General features: G+C 40.0%; 1 protein-coding gene across 3 annotated transcripts in view; it reads right to left on the reverse strand.

Annotated features, from left to right (window-relative positions):
• Positions 1-561: 561 nt before the first annotated feature.
• The window catches only part of Samd8 (sterile alpha motif domain containing 8), an 87,863-nt gene continuing 72,922 nt past the window's right edge, over positions 562-15,502 (reverse strand). For all 3 annotated transcript variants that reach the window (XM_004846328.4, XM_021259651.2, XM_021259650.2), the window contains exons 5-6: positions 5,643-5,793; positions 562-5,470 (exon numbers count right to left, since the gene is read on the reverse strand). In XM_004846328.4, coding sequence (XP_004846385.2) covers positions 5,166-5,470; positions 5,643-5,793 — 456 coding nt within the window. In that variant the 3' untranslated portion in view covers positions 562-5,165. The remainder of the gene's footprint in view (positions 5,471-5,642; positions 5,794-15,502) is intronic.

Below are 15,502 nucleotides of genomic sequence, written 5' to 3' on the forward strand. Positions count from 1 at the left end.
GAGTTCAAATCCAGTCTAAACTACATAGTGAGACCTTGTCTCAAAAAGCAAAGGTGGGGGGGGGATTGCAAATTGTTTATCTAACAGACAACTAAGAAGTAGTAAATGCCAGGGATTAGGTATTACAGGTTCAAAATTGCAGGGCTTGGGCTGGAGATGTAGTACATGGGTAGAGAGCTTGCCTTGCATGGTGCACTGGGTTTGATTCTATGCCACAAAAGTAAAACAAAGTGGCCAAGCTCAATCACTTGCAAAAATTAAGATTCACTATATAAAAGGCACGATATATTAATAATGCAAAGGCACAGGCACAGGCACCATGGCACATGCCTATAATCCCAGAGTTGGGAGGCTGAGGGAGGCATATCCCCTGGACAATTTTTTTTTGGTACCGGGGATCAAACCCAGGTCCTTGCGCTTGTGCAGCAGGTGGTGAAACCACTAAGCTAAATCCCCAGCCCTCTGCTCCCCTGGACAATTTAGAAGTTCAGGGCCAGCCTAGACTATATAGCAAGATCCTGATCAACCCCCAAAGCAGAGATTTAAAATAAGAAATTGCAATCCAACTTTCAAATGTTTTATTTTTAGTGTTTTTAAACATTTTAATACAACAAAAATATAAAATAATATATATTAGTTAAATCTGAATTTAATTTAGAATCAAGATATTTACTTATGTACAATGCTGTGCTTCAAGGTATGGCTACCACTTTCACATCTTAGGTAATACTTGTTTCTCTGTGGACAAGGAGACTTCTGGGTAGAATTCTCACAACTCAAACACACCCACTTTAGTCCAAACTCTCTCTGCTTCCCCACTTTTCCTTTCCTTGTTCCATATTAGAAATACTTCGTTGCTCTAACAAACCATGGCTTCTCTGAATGGAAAATTTTTAATGAAACATTTGTGACACTGCATTGCTATTATGATCTTGTGTTCTCCAGACAAGGCAGCAGACGCAGAGTGTGCTGAAACCGCAGCGCTCCTCTTCCTGCCAGGTTCGGCTCACAGCTTCCATGTGCCAAGGCACAGAGCGCACTAAATAAGAAGTCCTTTGGTTAGTTTGGAGTCTAATGTATTTTTTAAAAACAACTTATTGGTAGTTGAGATAACGGCTTACAGATTTCAGCTATGTGTACTGAACTTGACACGAAGGAGTTACTTGTGAGTTCTTTAAGTGTTGTTCACTTGGTGTGAGGTAACAAGGGAACCATGAGGGGAACTCAAGACAGAGGAAACAAACACAAACCAACTCAGCCTCTTCTGTTCTCACTGGTTACCTGAAGCATTCTAACCTTTGATGCTACCTGACAATTCTGCACCATATTGGTACAAGGGCAATTCAGACTAGACTTGCTTTTTTTTTTTTTTTTTGGTACCGGGGATTGAACTCAGGACCTTGGGGTTGCACAGACTTTTTTTTTTGAGACAGAGTCTCACTATGCAGGCTAGGCTGGCCTTGAACTCACCATCCTTCTGCCTCCATGTCCCAAGTGTCGTGGTCACAGGGGTGTGCTACCATGCCCAGCTCAGGATAAACTTAACAGATACCAACTGTCTAAACTGCCCACTAAAGCTGTCATTAAAACTGACATGCTCTGTTGGGTTTGAAATTGCCTAAATGAGACCGATATTGTTTTTAAAAAGCAAATAGGCTATTCTAAAAGAGCTCTCTTGACTTCAAGAACTGACAAATGACTATCCTGTAATTATTCTTAGTGTGGGATAACAGCAGTCTACAATAAGACAAATGTACTACTCAGAGAGTTTAAACAAGAGTATGTCTAACATCCGAAAGCATTCTGGATCTAGAAGCCTTGAAATTACCTTTTGCTGACTACAGTCAAGAGAGATTAGTGTTAGGAATGTGACTTTTTAAGTATATGAAGAATACTTCTAAATCGATGTTCCTCCAATAGACTTTTTTACCAGCTATGGAAGGATTTGGCTCCTCTGTTCCCCATTTATAAATCACAGGAGTGCTGGGATTCCTAGTCCTAACCTGCAGGCATAGACAGAGCAGGAGAGATCACTTCTGAGAAGGGTTAAGCTATCAGCAGGCCACCCTTACTTAAATGACTAGAACCAAGGCCAGGCTTACTACTTTCCAACTGGGAAGGATACTGATAAACAGAGCCAGCATACAGAAGTTGCATTTTTGCTCTAGAAATCAGAATTATGGGAAGGATGCTGTGTTGAGAATTGAGCACAGCGAAGAGACATTTCCCCTGAATTATCTGATGGTAACATCAAACTTGCCTTCTTCAAAACCTCTTACTCCCTACCAACTTCAATTACCTCTCAGTAACACTACCCCGTCTGGTTCTCAAAATATGAAGAAAAAAAAAAAAGGAAAAAAAGGCAACATTGCTCCTGAGATCACAGACAATGCTTCCAGGACTTCTGACAAAAACTCCAGTTTGCATTTCCAAACCCAACCCTTTGGGGTTCCCTCTGTACTAAGCTCCCAAGGAAGAAGGCCTCTCATAAATCTGCAACTGTAGAACCAAATGTGGTTAAAAACAAAAGGTAGACACAAGGCCTGCATTTTCTCCACCCAGCCACATTCATGTACAAATGTAAACATAAAGGCTATCTTCACTACAATTAAGATTTCTTTTTTTTTTTGGTACCGGGGATTGAACTCGGGACCTTGTGCTTGTGAGGCAGGTGCCAGAACCACTGAGCTAAATCCGTGGCCCTACAATTAAGATTTTAACAAGAAAAAAAACATAAAGACAAAAAAAAAGAGGAAATTTCTGGACAAAACAAAAATGACTAAACTATGGGTTTTACATTTTTAAATGACAGAAATAATTTTTGTCTCAAAGATTTCCAAGAAAAGGGCCCGGGATTTTTAGCTCAGTGGTACCATGCCTGCCTTCCAAGTGTAGGATTCTCAGTTTGATCCCTGGTACAGAAAAAAGTTTTCCAAGGAAGGCCTTGAGATGATTAATTTATGTAAACACTGCCTTGTAATAGTTAAAACAATAAATTATGAATCTAGCTTACTTTTTTCTCAAAATAGGAGTAAATGCAAGCTGGAAAACTTATTGTACAATTATCACTGAAGTCTGCTGTTAGGTACTCTCATTGTCAAAAGCTCCGCAAATTTAGTTGCCCTATTTTTCTAGCTTTTCCTACAATGGAATCTATATGAAGGAAAGAAGATATTCACCATTAATAGCTATTTAACATTTAAAATTAATATTGCCACAGAATTTTTTTGGAACATATTACCAAAAGCCAGTATCAGTCCTTCCCTGGCTAAATTCAGCACTGTTCTGTCATTTAGGGGAAAAAAGAAGTCAATAACATATCTTTTGACCTCAAGGGTCAAACCACTCCAAGGAGCATAGGAAACATCCTTTACCCTTCATGATTATGCAACTTTCTTTGATCACATGTTGGCATTTTTGCCCCTAGCACATAACAGAACCAAAAATTTAAGATACTATAAGATTCTGAATATAAGATTTTAAAACATAATAAATGGGCCACGGATTTAGTTCAGTGGTTTCGTCGCCTGCTGCGCAAGCGGCAAGGACCCGAGTTCAATCCCTGGCACCAAAAATAAAAAATGAAAACATAATAAAATTCAAATTGCCTTGTATCATTTCTCAAGTGAGAAATAAATTATGTTCAGAACAGACTTGAATTAGGGTCACTCAACACTGGCTGAAACTTCTACCCATAATATTCCTTTCCTACCCAATTCATTCAGGCTCCTCTGTAGCTTATGCAGGAGTAGGACTATGATTCAAAATGCAAAAATAAAATATTTCACCCAGATAAGGAAGGAGCAGGCTTTCCTGTGGCATAACTTTAGGCCTCAGTATTCCAGCACCTCGGCTAACTCCTTGTTAGAAATGGAATGTAAAAACTACACAATGGATATTCTAAGTGGCTAAATTCATCAGTTGGGAGTCAATTTCCAATTCTACAATCTACTTCTGTCATAACGGCTATGTAAAAAAATCATTAAAAATAAAGTGACAAATGTTCTCACAGAGGTGAGGTTATTTAAGATATTAAATTTCTAGTGTTGTGAACAGCAGTTAATTTGTATCATTTCCTGACTGCAGAAAGAATGTATGTACACAATTGCTTTTACAAATGAAAAGCAACAAAGCTTTCTCTTTGTATCCAAATACGCCTCATACTGTTTACTTCTGATGGCCAAGAATGAGAAATTTCAAAAAGTTAAAAGTTAACACTATGCCTACAACTTGTTATTCATTTCTTTTCAGAAGAAGAAATTCTTTGCATGCGTACTTCCCTACTTACTTCCATAAGAACTTAACCTCTGGTAAAACACTATTTGGCTCATTAAAGAACATCACTTAAAAAAGTATTACATTGGGCTGTCATCAGTCTAGCAATGATAGCACAGAGTTATTCCATGTACCTATACCACTAAAATTATTATTTTTATGAATGCAGCCATATTTTTCCTCAGGAGTACTTGCTGACATTCATACTGAACCTGCAGAACAAAATACGAGCTGCATCTTTCGTTACATCTTTGGTGAAAAATGCCAGCCCTATACCCACATCAGTGCGAAGCCCCACAACACCTTGTCAGCATTCTGGTCACCTCATGGATGACCCCTTTCGTTCCCTTGTTTCAGGCATGTTGTATGCTCACTAAACTTTCTTAAAGGTAATTCAGAAGGCAAAACATATTTGTCAATAAAACAAATCACTTTCCAGACAGACACAGATAATTAGTTCAAAGAACAAGTATGCTCACGCTGTACATACAGTTTTTTCTTTTGAAGATAAAGAGCTTTAAAAATATCATTTCTTAACTAGTGTATTGCTGGAAACTCACAAAAAATCCTTCATCCAGCAAGCTGCTTATACTGATTTGCTTAAGTTCAATAAACAAATACTCAATGGTAAGAACAATAGCCTGACTTCAAACATTTGAATCTTCCTAAAATGAAGGGCAGAGAACCTCTACTTAAGCTTTCTGTTCAAACAGCTAGGTAAGGATTCTTCATTGTTCTTTCTTGCTTTTTACAATCACAGCCTTGTTCAGAACTGGGAACTCTGTCAATATATAAGCCAAAATGCAACACCAAGAACAACCTAAGGAGAGAAAGCAAAGTTATTCAACAACTACTGTATACTTAATCACAAACTCATTACAAAGATAACTTCATCCAATTAGTCTTTTCATTATCGCTGGTTTTGAAAATGGCCAACAATATTCATTAGGTACCGTGCCATTAACATTGCATTCAAAAAAAGAAAACATGGGAAACCAAATTCTTGCTCTCCTGCTCTGGTGATAAGCTCTGGTGTTGGCCAGAGTATGGTAGTACAGAAAGAGTCTCGTTGTGATATAAAAGGCAATGAACACATCGATGGAATAATGTTCATGGGCAGCCAAGATGAAGAAGATCCCAAAGAGATTGAGAACCCAGGACAAGGTGTGCAAGAAATTCCAGCTTCTTGGTGTATCTAGAAAAAGGACAGAAAGGTCAATCTAAAACCACATTCCTTCCCAGGCTTCTTAGTCACATGTTTCTTAGATCAAGTTTTTTCGCTCATTAGTCACGGGACCTCACAACTTTCCCACAGCCCGTTCTGCAGCAAATTATCCATCACGCACAGAAACTCTGGAGATACTTACATTCAGTGACGAAGAAATTCAGCATAGTTAGGACGACTGTGTGGCCACTGAACATGTAATCTCCACAAGTGTGAACGCCAGTCAGGGTCATACCAAAGCCACTCCAGATGGCAAAGGCCCGGTGTAATTTCTCCCACACACTGCCATATATCTATAAAGAAAGCTATGAATTAGTACTTCAAGTGCTTAGAAAGATAAGAGCTTCCCAACATCCATTCCTGTTGAAATTCAAATAAGGAATGACTTAGAAATAAGAATTCCAGGCACACCTCAAGAATGGGTGGGTGGTCAGCTAAGCATGGTAGTGCATGCCTGTAATCCCAGCTCTGGGGTGGGTGGAGGCAGGAGGATCTCTGCAAGCTGGAAGCCAACCTAACATAATGAGTTCAAGGCCAGTCTGTACTACAAAGTGAGACTCTGTCTCAAAAAACCAAATCACCCCCCACCCCAAACAGTGGTGGTAGTGGTCAAAGCTTACCTATACTCAAAATATTTGGCAATTAAATGAAATCATTGCAATTCAAAATCCTTTATAATAGTGCCTTTATAATGAAAAGATCACTAAGATAAAAACATCTCCACGTTTTTAATCCGATATCAGAGTAGTGTTTCCTTGACTAGCCAATCACTAAAAATAGGCTGTGACAGAGATCAGTATTCAGTATCCATTCTTCCATTCTTCACTGGTTACAGAAACCCAAATATATTAATGTGGCCATGCACTCAGCCAGAACAGTGTTTGCTCCCCAGCCTTCCTTCCAGCCCAGTGTGGCCACGCAACTAGGTCCATATAATAAGGTGTAAGCAAAGGGTAAAGGATTTCTAGGCAGCTGTTTTTATTTTGTTTTTTAAATTTTGGAGACAGGGTCTCGCTATGTAGTTCTGCCTGACCTTGAACTCACTATGGAGCCTAGGCTGGCCTCGAACTCACAGTGATCATCCCACCTCAGCCTCTCCATGCTAGCATTATAGGCATGTGATACCCTGCCCGGCTAGCTGTTAAGGTTTTTTTTTTTGGTACCGGAGACTGAACTCAGGACCTTGTGCCTGTGAAGCAGGCGCAGTGCTGTTATAGTTTTAATATGGAGTGTTCCCCAAAGACACATATCGAGGGCTTGATCCCCCACTGCAACAATGCTCAGAGGTGGAGCTGAGAAAATAACTGGATCCTAAGGGCTTCAGCCGGGTGATGAGGCTGCAGTGTGATGGGAACAGGAGGCAGTCCTAGTGGGTGGCAGTGGGACAGCGGGGAGTGTGACCTTGGGGACTATATGGGCCCAGGTCCCTTCCTCCCTGGCTTCCTCACCCTCTGTGCTTCCTGGATGCCATGAAGGGAGCAGCTTTTCTCCATTACACCCTTCTGCCTCACTACAAGCAGAGAGGCAATTCTGCCAGTCAACCAAAATCAATCTTTCTTCCTTTGTTTTTATCAAATACTTGTTTACAGTGAAGATCTGACCAACAAAGAAGCTATTTATAAAGAAAGCAGACAACAGCTCCCAGGAGGTTTATCATTCCTCTCCTCCTCCTTTTAGCCTCAGATACAGTGAGTTCTTGTAGCCATCAAGACCACAAAGTGACTTCAAGGATGCAAACCAAAGGTTAAAACAGCACAGCTGAAAAAAGGATTTCATCATGGGCACATCATGGGTTTTTTTGTTTATGTATGTATGTATTTATTTATAGTCCAGGCTGGCCTTGAACTCACTATGCAGCCCAGGCTGAACTTGCAGTGATGCTCCTGCCTCAGCCACCCAGGTGCTGGGATCACAGACATGCACCATTATGCCCAGGCATCATGGGTTTTTTTGGTACTGGGAACAAACTCGGGTCCTTGCGCTTGCGCAGCAGGTGGCGAAACCACTGAGCTAAATCTTCGTCCCCATCATGGGTTTTTGATGACTCCATAAGGTTATTATACCAGACCAGATTTCTTTCTTTCTTTCTTTTTTTTTTTTGGTACCAGGGATTGAACTCAGGACCTTGGGCTTGCAAGGCAGGAGCCGGAACCACTGAGCTAAATCCCAGCCCCCAGACCAGATTTCTTTCATGGGACAGAATAAACCATTTTTCTTTTTTTTTTTGGTACTGGGTATTAAACTCAGGACCTTGTGCTTGCAAGGCAGGTGGCAGCACCACTGAGCTAAATCATCCCTCCCCCCTTTTTAATATGTCTTTTTTTGTTGTTTTTTAGCAGTACCGGGGATCAAACTTAGGACCTTGTGCTTGCCAGGCAGGTGCGGTGCCATTGAGCCACATCCCCAGCCCAGAACAGCCACTTTTAAAAAAGGAGCTGAGGGGCGGGGATTTAGCTCAGTGATTCTGCCGCTTGCCTTGAAAGCACAAGGATGCGGGTTCAATCCCTGGCACCAAAAAAAAAAAAGGGAACTGAACATATAATAATAAAACTGCTAAAGTTCCATGAGCTGCAATAAAAAAATAGTGAATATTTAAATTTAAAAAATTGTTTTTTGGTACCAGGGATCGAATTCAGGACTTTGCACTTGCAAGGCAGGTGTGGTGCCACTGAGCTAAATTCCCAACCCCCCAAATTTTTATTATAGTAAAAGACACATTGCCATGAAACCCCCTCAAAATACTCCCTCCTCTCACACCTATCCAATCATTCTTGCCACTTCGCGAAACAGTTCTAGAAGTTCTCTTTTGTGAGTGTCTTTGTGGCTGCCTCACCATTCTGAAAGGATTGAAATGTTTATGGCAATTTTGTCAAATAAAAAGATTATGGTGTGTCCTCACCCAACATTCACCAGATCTGGCACCATGTGGCTTCTGGCTCTTTCCCAAAGTCAAAATGACTATGAAAGCTAAACATTTTTCATCGATTCAGGACCCATGGGAGTGCAACTAAAGGCACAGAAGAGGACTGTGAGAACTGCCAAGAGGGCTGGGGATTTAGCACACGGTCCTGAGTTTGATCCCTGGTACCAAAAAGAAAAAAAAAGAACTTCCAAGAATGATGCGATAAGTGTGTTTAAAGCGACAGGCAGGATATAGTGGCATGGAGGGGGGGGGGGGGGATGGGTTCCTGAGAACCAAGAAGGATCTGAAGCGAGAACAGAAGTCCTCGGGGAGAGCCAAGAGACACTTCAATGAAAAACAGGGAGATGGCAGGTGGCTCTTTGTCCTAGAGTCCAGACTTATGGTGTGGGAAGAGCGGGTTGAACCTGCAGACACATGGTGACTACTGGAGACCCCAGAGGCCTCCACAGAGAAAGGCACCAGTGGAACGGAGCAGTGGACACAGCGGACTACAGTGGCAGATGTTATTCTAGTTTAGACCTCAACCAGGAGAGTAACTGGCTGGTAGCTATCTTGGAGAGGGTCCAACTGAGCTTGGCATTCAGAACAGCTATGGCCAGCTCCATCTGATGGCTCCTAATGTTGGCATGAAGGTGCTGAGTTCAAGTTGGCGGGAGGTCAGGAGGGGAGTTCAAGCCAGCAGGTGGCAGACTCAAAAATCTGGTTCCAGCCTCATAGTCAGAAACTAGCCTGAACTTCAGAAGGTCCAGGCTTGCTGGGATTATCCACTACCCCACCATACAAGGCTGGCTTGCTGGGATTAAACAACTCGGATCTGGTCTCTTGTCTGCCTGCATTGTCGTCCAGCGACAGCAGAGACATATCTTTTTTTATTTTGAGGCAGGGTCTCACTTTGTAGTTTGGGCTGGCCCTGAATTCACTAGGTAGCCCAGGCTGGCCTTGAACTTGAGGTGATCCTCCTACCTCTGCCTCCCAAGTGCTGGAATTAAAGGTGTGTGCCACCACCTCCAGCTCTAGTTTTTGTTCTTGTTCTGTTTTATTTTTTCTTGATGGTTTATTCCTGTTTTTACATGAATGTGAACATGATTTCTATGGGTTTTTTTTTTATTATGTTCTGTTCATTTTTATTTTTTCCTTCTCTCTTTCCTCCCGGTCTTTTTCACCAGTTTCTCAAAGTTTGTATGATTTCCCTTTGTCCTCCAGGCTTGCTTCTAAACTCTTCTTTTATTTTACTATCCCCTCCCCAATCCCTTCTAAATCTTCTCGAGACCCTTAGAGTAAAATTGGAATATTGAGGGCTGATTTATTGCATACAATTTCTGGTTTGTTCTAGATTTTCTTATATAGCCACAAATCTAGTTCAGATGGTTAAAGGTGACAAATTAATAGTTACCACAGTTTGTTATTTTCTAGGCTGTGTTTGATGCTATTGTTATTGCAGACTGTACTACTTTAGCCAAGGTGACATAATCAGTTGTTCTTCCTAGCATAGCAAGACTGAGATTGCCTAAGGGTCTTAAAAAGTACTATAAGCCAGTGCTAAAGAATCAGGCTCTGAGCCAAGTAGGCAGAAACTTCTGATTCTCAATAAACTGAAGAAACAGGATCTTGCAACAGATTCAAAACCCAAAGACATCTACACCTATAAGACACCTCTGAGAAGTAGTCACTCCCTATGGGTTCTGAATACTGACAATAAAGCTACTTGTTACAAGCAATCTACAACCTCAACCAAGAAATTAAAGTAAAATAAAAAAAGAAAGAAAACGAGAAGATATTTAAATAAGATGCAACCCCCTCAGACTTTCAGCTCACCAAAGGCAAACACAGGGAGAAATGAAGTGGAACGATTCAAAACCACCCACCTGGATTCTCTGAAATGGTAATAGCAGAAGTAACAAAGTAGGTGAATGAGCCTCTAGAAAAATTCAAAGCAGAATTAATTTCTCAGATAACGACAGAGATGGTGACCAGAATGAAAAACATGCTTAGTGACTCTAAAGTAGATACAGATAGGGCTGGGGATGTAGCTCACTGGTGCCATGCCTGCCTGGCAAGTGCAAAGTCCTGAGTTAGATGGGGGGGGGGGGGTGTACAGATTTTAGAAAAACAGAGGAATTCAGGAAAATGATGGAAACCACGAACATCTAGCGTAGGAAAGAAATGGAATCCATAAAACAGATTCAAACATATCCAGGAGATTAAAAATGTCATTGAAAGTATACGCAGCAGAAGCCAATGTGAGGACAGAATATCAGATATAGAAGCTGGGCAAGGTAGAGGATGCCTGTAATCCCAGCACTTGGAAGGCTGAGGCAGGAGAATTGACATGAGTTTGAAGCCAGCCTGAACTGCATAGCAAGACCCTGTCTCAAAAACAAAACAAAACAAAAACAGATATAGAAGACAGGATTGCAAATAGAGATCATGAAAAGAAAGACTTCTTAAAAATAGCAAAGGACCATGAAAAATCAATCCAGCAACTGCTAGGTGATACAAAGAATAGAATGAGATTGAGCTGAGTCAATGAAAAAGCAGGAGATACCACAAATGACAAAAAACCAGTTCATAGAAGTAATGGCAGAAAACTTCCCAAAGAGGGAAAAAGAATTTGACATACAGATAAGGCACATAGAACTCCAATTAGCCACGATCAAAAAAAAAAAAAAAATCTGGACCAGGGATTTAGTTAAGTGGTTCCGTCGCTTGCCTTGCAAGTGCAAGGACCCGAGTTCAATCCCTGGTACCAAAAAAAAAAAAAATCTTCCCCAAGGCATATAATAGTCAAGATTCTAGAAATTTAATGCAAGAACAGAATATTAAAAGCTGTTAAGAGGGCCAGGGATTTAGCTCAGTGGTTTTGTTGCCTGCTGCCCAAGTGCAAGGACCCAAGTTCAATCCCCAGAACCAAAAAATAAAACAAAATAAAATAAAGTAATAAAAAAGCTGTTAGTGAAAAGAAACAAATCATCTACAAAGGAAAGCCCATTTCGCCACCTGCTGCGCAAGCGCAAGGAACCGAGTTCGATCCCCAGTACCAAAAAAAAAAAAAAAAAAAAAAAGGAAAGCCCATCAGAATCACAGAAGACTTAACACAAACCCTCAAGTCAAAGAGAGCTTGGAATGAAGTATTCCAAGCCCTAAAGGAATACCACCTCCAAGCCAGATTGATGTACCCCGCAAAACTATCTTTCAAAATTGATGGAGAAATAAGATACTTCCATGACAAAGAGGACCTGAAGAAATTCATGAACACAAAACCAGCACTCCGAAGTGCTCTGAGGATGTTCTAGAAAGAAATAACAAGGATTAAAACTCCACAGACCCCAACAGAATGAATCCACCAGGGAAGGCAAGAAATTAAACAGAGGAGAAAAGATGGGGGCCAACAACAGGAAAACAACATGACAGGGATAAGTCAATACATATCAGTTATAAATATCAATGTTAATGGTCTTGATTCACCAAAGAAACAGACTGGCAGAATGGATCAAGAAGCAAGATCCAGGGCTGGGGATTTAGCTCAGTGGCACTGTGCCTGCCTCGGAAGCACAAGGTCCTGAGTTCAATTCCCGGTACCCCCCCCCCCAAAAAAAGAAGCAGCAAGATCCAACAATATGGTGCATACAAAAAATACATTATTTAAGGGCCTGGAATTTAGCTCAGTGGTGCTGTGCCTGCTTCGCAAGCACAAGGTCCTGAGTTTGACCCCCGGTACTGGAAAAAAAAAAACATATTTAATTCAAAAAGAAATTCATAGACTCAAAGTCAAAGGATGGAAAATAATATTCCATGCTACAGGAACTCAGAAAAAAGCTGGGGTAGCTACTTTATTTGCATATAAAGTGGACTTCGAGCCAAGAATGATTAAGAGAGACAAAGAAAGTCAGTAAATTCTTGTAAAAGCAATAATTCAAGAGGAAGAGATAACAATCATAAATACACGTGGACCAAATAGTAATGTACCCAACTATATAAAACAAATTTTAACAGACATGAAAAATCAAATAAGCACTAAAATCATTGTAATGGGGGACCTCATTACCCCACTGTCACAAATAGATCAACTAGACAAAAAAAATCAACAATGAAATATCAGAATTGAAACACACTTTTGAACAAATGGACTTAGTAGTTGTCTACAGAGTGTTCCACCCTACAAGATTAGAATACACATTCGGGTCAGCTGTACAATACTAGCTCATAGACTATGCTTAAGTAAATGCAAAAGAATTGAAATTATCTCATGCATATTATCAGACCATAGTGCAATGAAACTGGAAATCCATAGCCAAAGAAACTAAAAGAACTTCATAAACACATGGAAATTAACCAACACCCTCCTGAACAACCAGTGGGTCACAGATGAAATTAAAGAAGAAACTGGACAATACCAAATAGTTTCTCTGATGTGAAAAACTAAAAGGGTAAATAAGGATCAAAATGTATAATTGATAACGTGAAATAGGAAGAACAGGTCTAAAGGAGTAGAGGAAGTGGGGAGGGTAAGGGAAAGGAAAGAAGGGAAAAGAAAAACTATGAGAAATGGAAAAAATGGAAACAAAATCTTTGTAAATAGGGAAGGGGGGAGGAGGTGAAGGGAGGGCAGGGGAAGGGGAAAATGAATCAAGATACATCATGTAAAGGCACAGATCCCAATGATGAATGTTAACTGTATTGTATAGCTAAAATGTACCAATAAACTTCATGGAAAAAAAGAAGAAATTGGACAGTTTCTACAATTAAACAATAATGCCAATACAACATACCGGAACTTATGGGACACAATGAAAGCAGTCCTATGAGGGAAATTTATAGCGATCAATACTCATATCTGGAAAACAGAAAAGGCTCAAATAAACAACCTGAAGCTTCTAGAAAAAGAAGAATAAGTCAACCCCAAAGCTCGTACAAGGGAGGAAATTATAAAAAACCAGAAATTAATGGAATGGAGACTAAGAAAACAATATGCTTCTTTGAAAGATTAAATAAAATTGACAAACTCTTAGCCAACCTTACCAAAAAAGAAAAGACTCAAATCCATGCAATTAGGAATGAAAAAGTGATATCACAATAGATCAAGCAGAGATCCAAAAGATCATTAACACCTACTTGAGAACATGTACTCTAATAAGATGAAAAATACAGAACGGACAGATTCCTAGATATATGTGAATTACCAAAACTGAATCAAGACGATATAAAAATTCTAAATAAACCAGTGTCATCCAATGAAATTGAAGATGTAATTAAAAACCTACCAACAGGGACCGGGGATTTAGCTCGGTGGTTCTGCTGCCTGCCTCATAAGACCAAGGTCCCAAGTTCAATCCCCTGTACAAAAAAACCCCCAAAAAACAAAAAAAAAACCCACAAAAACCCTACCAACAAAGAAAAGCCCAGGCCCTGATGGATTCACTGCTGAATTCTACAAGAAATTTAGATAAGACCTAATGCCACTACTTCTCAAACTCTTTAATGAAATTGAAAAGGAAGCAATACTCCCAAATTCATTCCTGGAAGCAAGCATTACCCTGACACCAAAACCAGAGAAGGATTCAACCAAAAAAGAGAATTACAGGCTAATCTCCCTAATGAATGAAAATAGATACAAAAATCCTCAACAAGACACTGGCAAATGGAATGCAGTAAATCATCAGGAAGATTATACAGCATGACCAAGTAGGATTCATCCCAGGGATGCAGAGTTGGTTCAACATACACTAATTGATAAATGTAATATACTATATTAACAGAGCCAAGGACAAAATCGTATGATCTTCTCAATAGGTGCAGAAAAAGCATTTGACAAGGTCCAACACCCATTCATGACAAAAACCCTACAGAAAATTGGACTAGATGGGCTTTTCTTTTTGCAGTACTGGGAATTGAACTCAGGACCTTGTACTTGTCAGGCAAGCAGGGCACCACTGAGCTATATCCCTGTCCCCTAGATGGTCTTTATCTCAAATCTGATAAAAAAATCCATCTATGTCAAACCAACAGCCAACATAATACTAAATGGACAAAAACTGAAAGAATTCACTCTAAAATCAGGAACAAGACAAGGATGTCCACTGTCATCACTCTTGTTCAATATAGTTCTGGAAACTCTAGCCAGAGCAATTAGACAAGAGAAAGAGATGAAGGGAATAAGGATAGGAAAGGAAGAAGTTAAAGTATCATTATTTGCAGATGACATGATACTCTACATAGAAGACCCCAAAAGCTCCACCAAAAGATTTCTAGATTTGATAACCAAATTCAGTAGTTTAGCTGGATACAAAGTCAACACTCAAAAAATCAGTAGCATTCCTGTACACAAATAGCAAACTCACTGAGAAAGAGATTAGGGAAACAACACCTTTCACAATAGCATCCCCCAAAATGAATTGCCTAGGAATCAATCTAACGAAGGAAGTAAAAGACCTTTACAGTACTCTGAAAAAGGAGATCAAAGAGGATATCAGAAAATGGAAAGAGGGCTGGGGATTTAGCTCAGTAGTGCCGCTGCCTGCCCTGCAAGCGCAAAGACCAGAGTTCAATCCCAGTATCAAAAAAAAGATGGAAAAGAAAATGGAAAGATATCTCTTGTTTTTGGGTAAGAACTAACAAAATGAAAATGGCCATATTTCCAAAATTGTTATACCAATTTAATGCAATCCCGATCAAAATTCCAACAGCATATCTCACAGAATTAGAAAAAACAATCCTAAAATTCATTTGGAACCAGAAGAGACCTAGAATAGCAAAGGCAATTCTGGGCAACGAAGGCAAGGCAGGGTTATCACAATTCTTGACTTCAAATTATACTACACAAAGCTGCTGTGATAATAACAGCAAGGTACTGGCAAAAAAACAGACCTGAGGATCAATGGAGCAGAATGGAAGTTTCAGAAACAACTCCAGAAATACTCAGCCACTTTATCTTTGACAAAGGAGCCAAATACCTTCACTGGAAAAAAGACAGCTTCTTTAATAAATGGTGCTGGAAAAACTGGCATTCCACTTGCTGAAGATTAAAACTAGACCCATATCTTTCACCATGCACTAAACTAAAATTGAAATGGGTCAAAGAT

This window comes from Heterocephalus glaber, unplaced genomic scaffold (genome assembly GCF_053883595.1).
Source record: "Heterocephalus glaber isolate CG9 unplaced genomic scaffold, H.glaber_assembly_v1.0 deba00001497, whole genome shotgun sequence".
NCBI lineage: Eukaryota > Metazoa > Chordata > Mammalia > Rodentia > Bathyergidae > Heterocephalus > Heterocephalus glaber.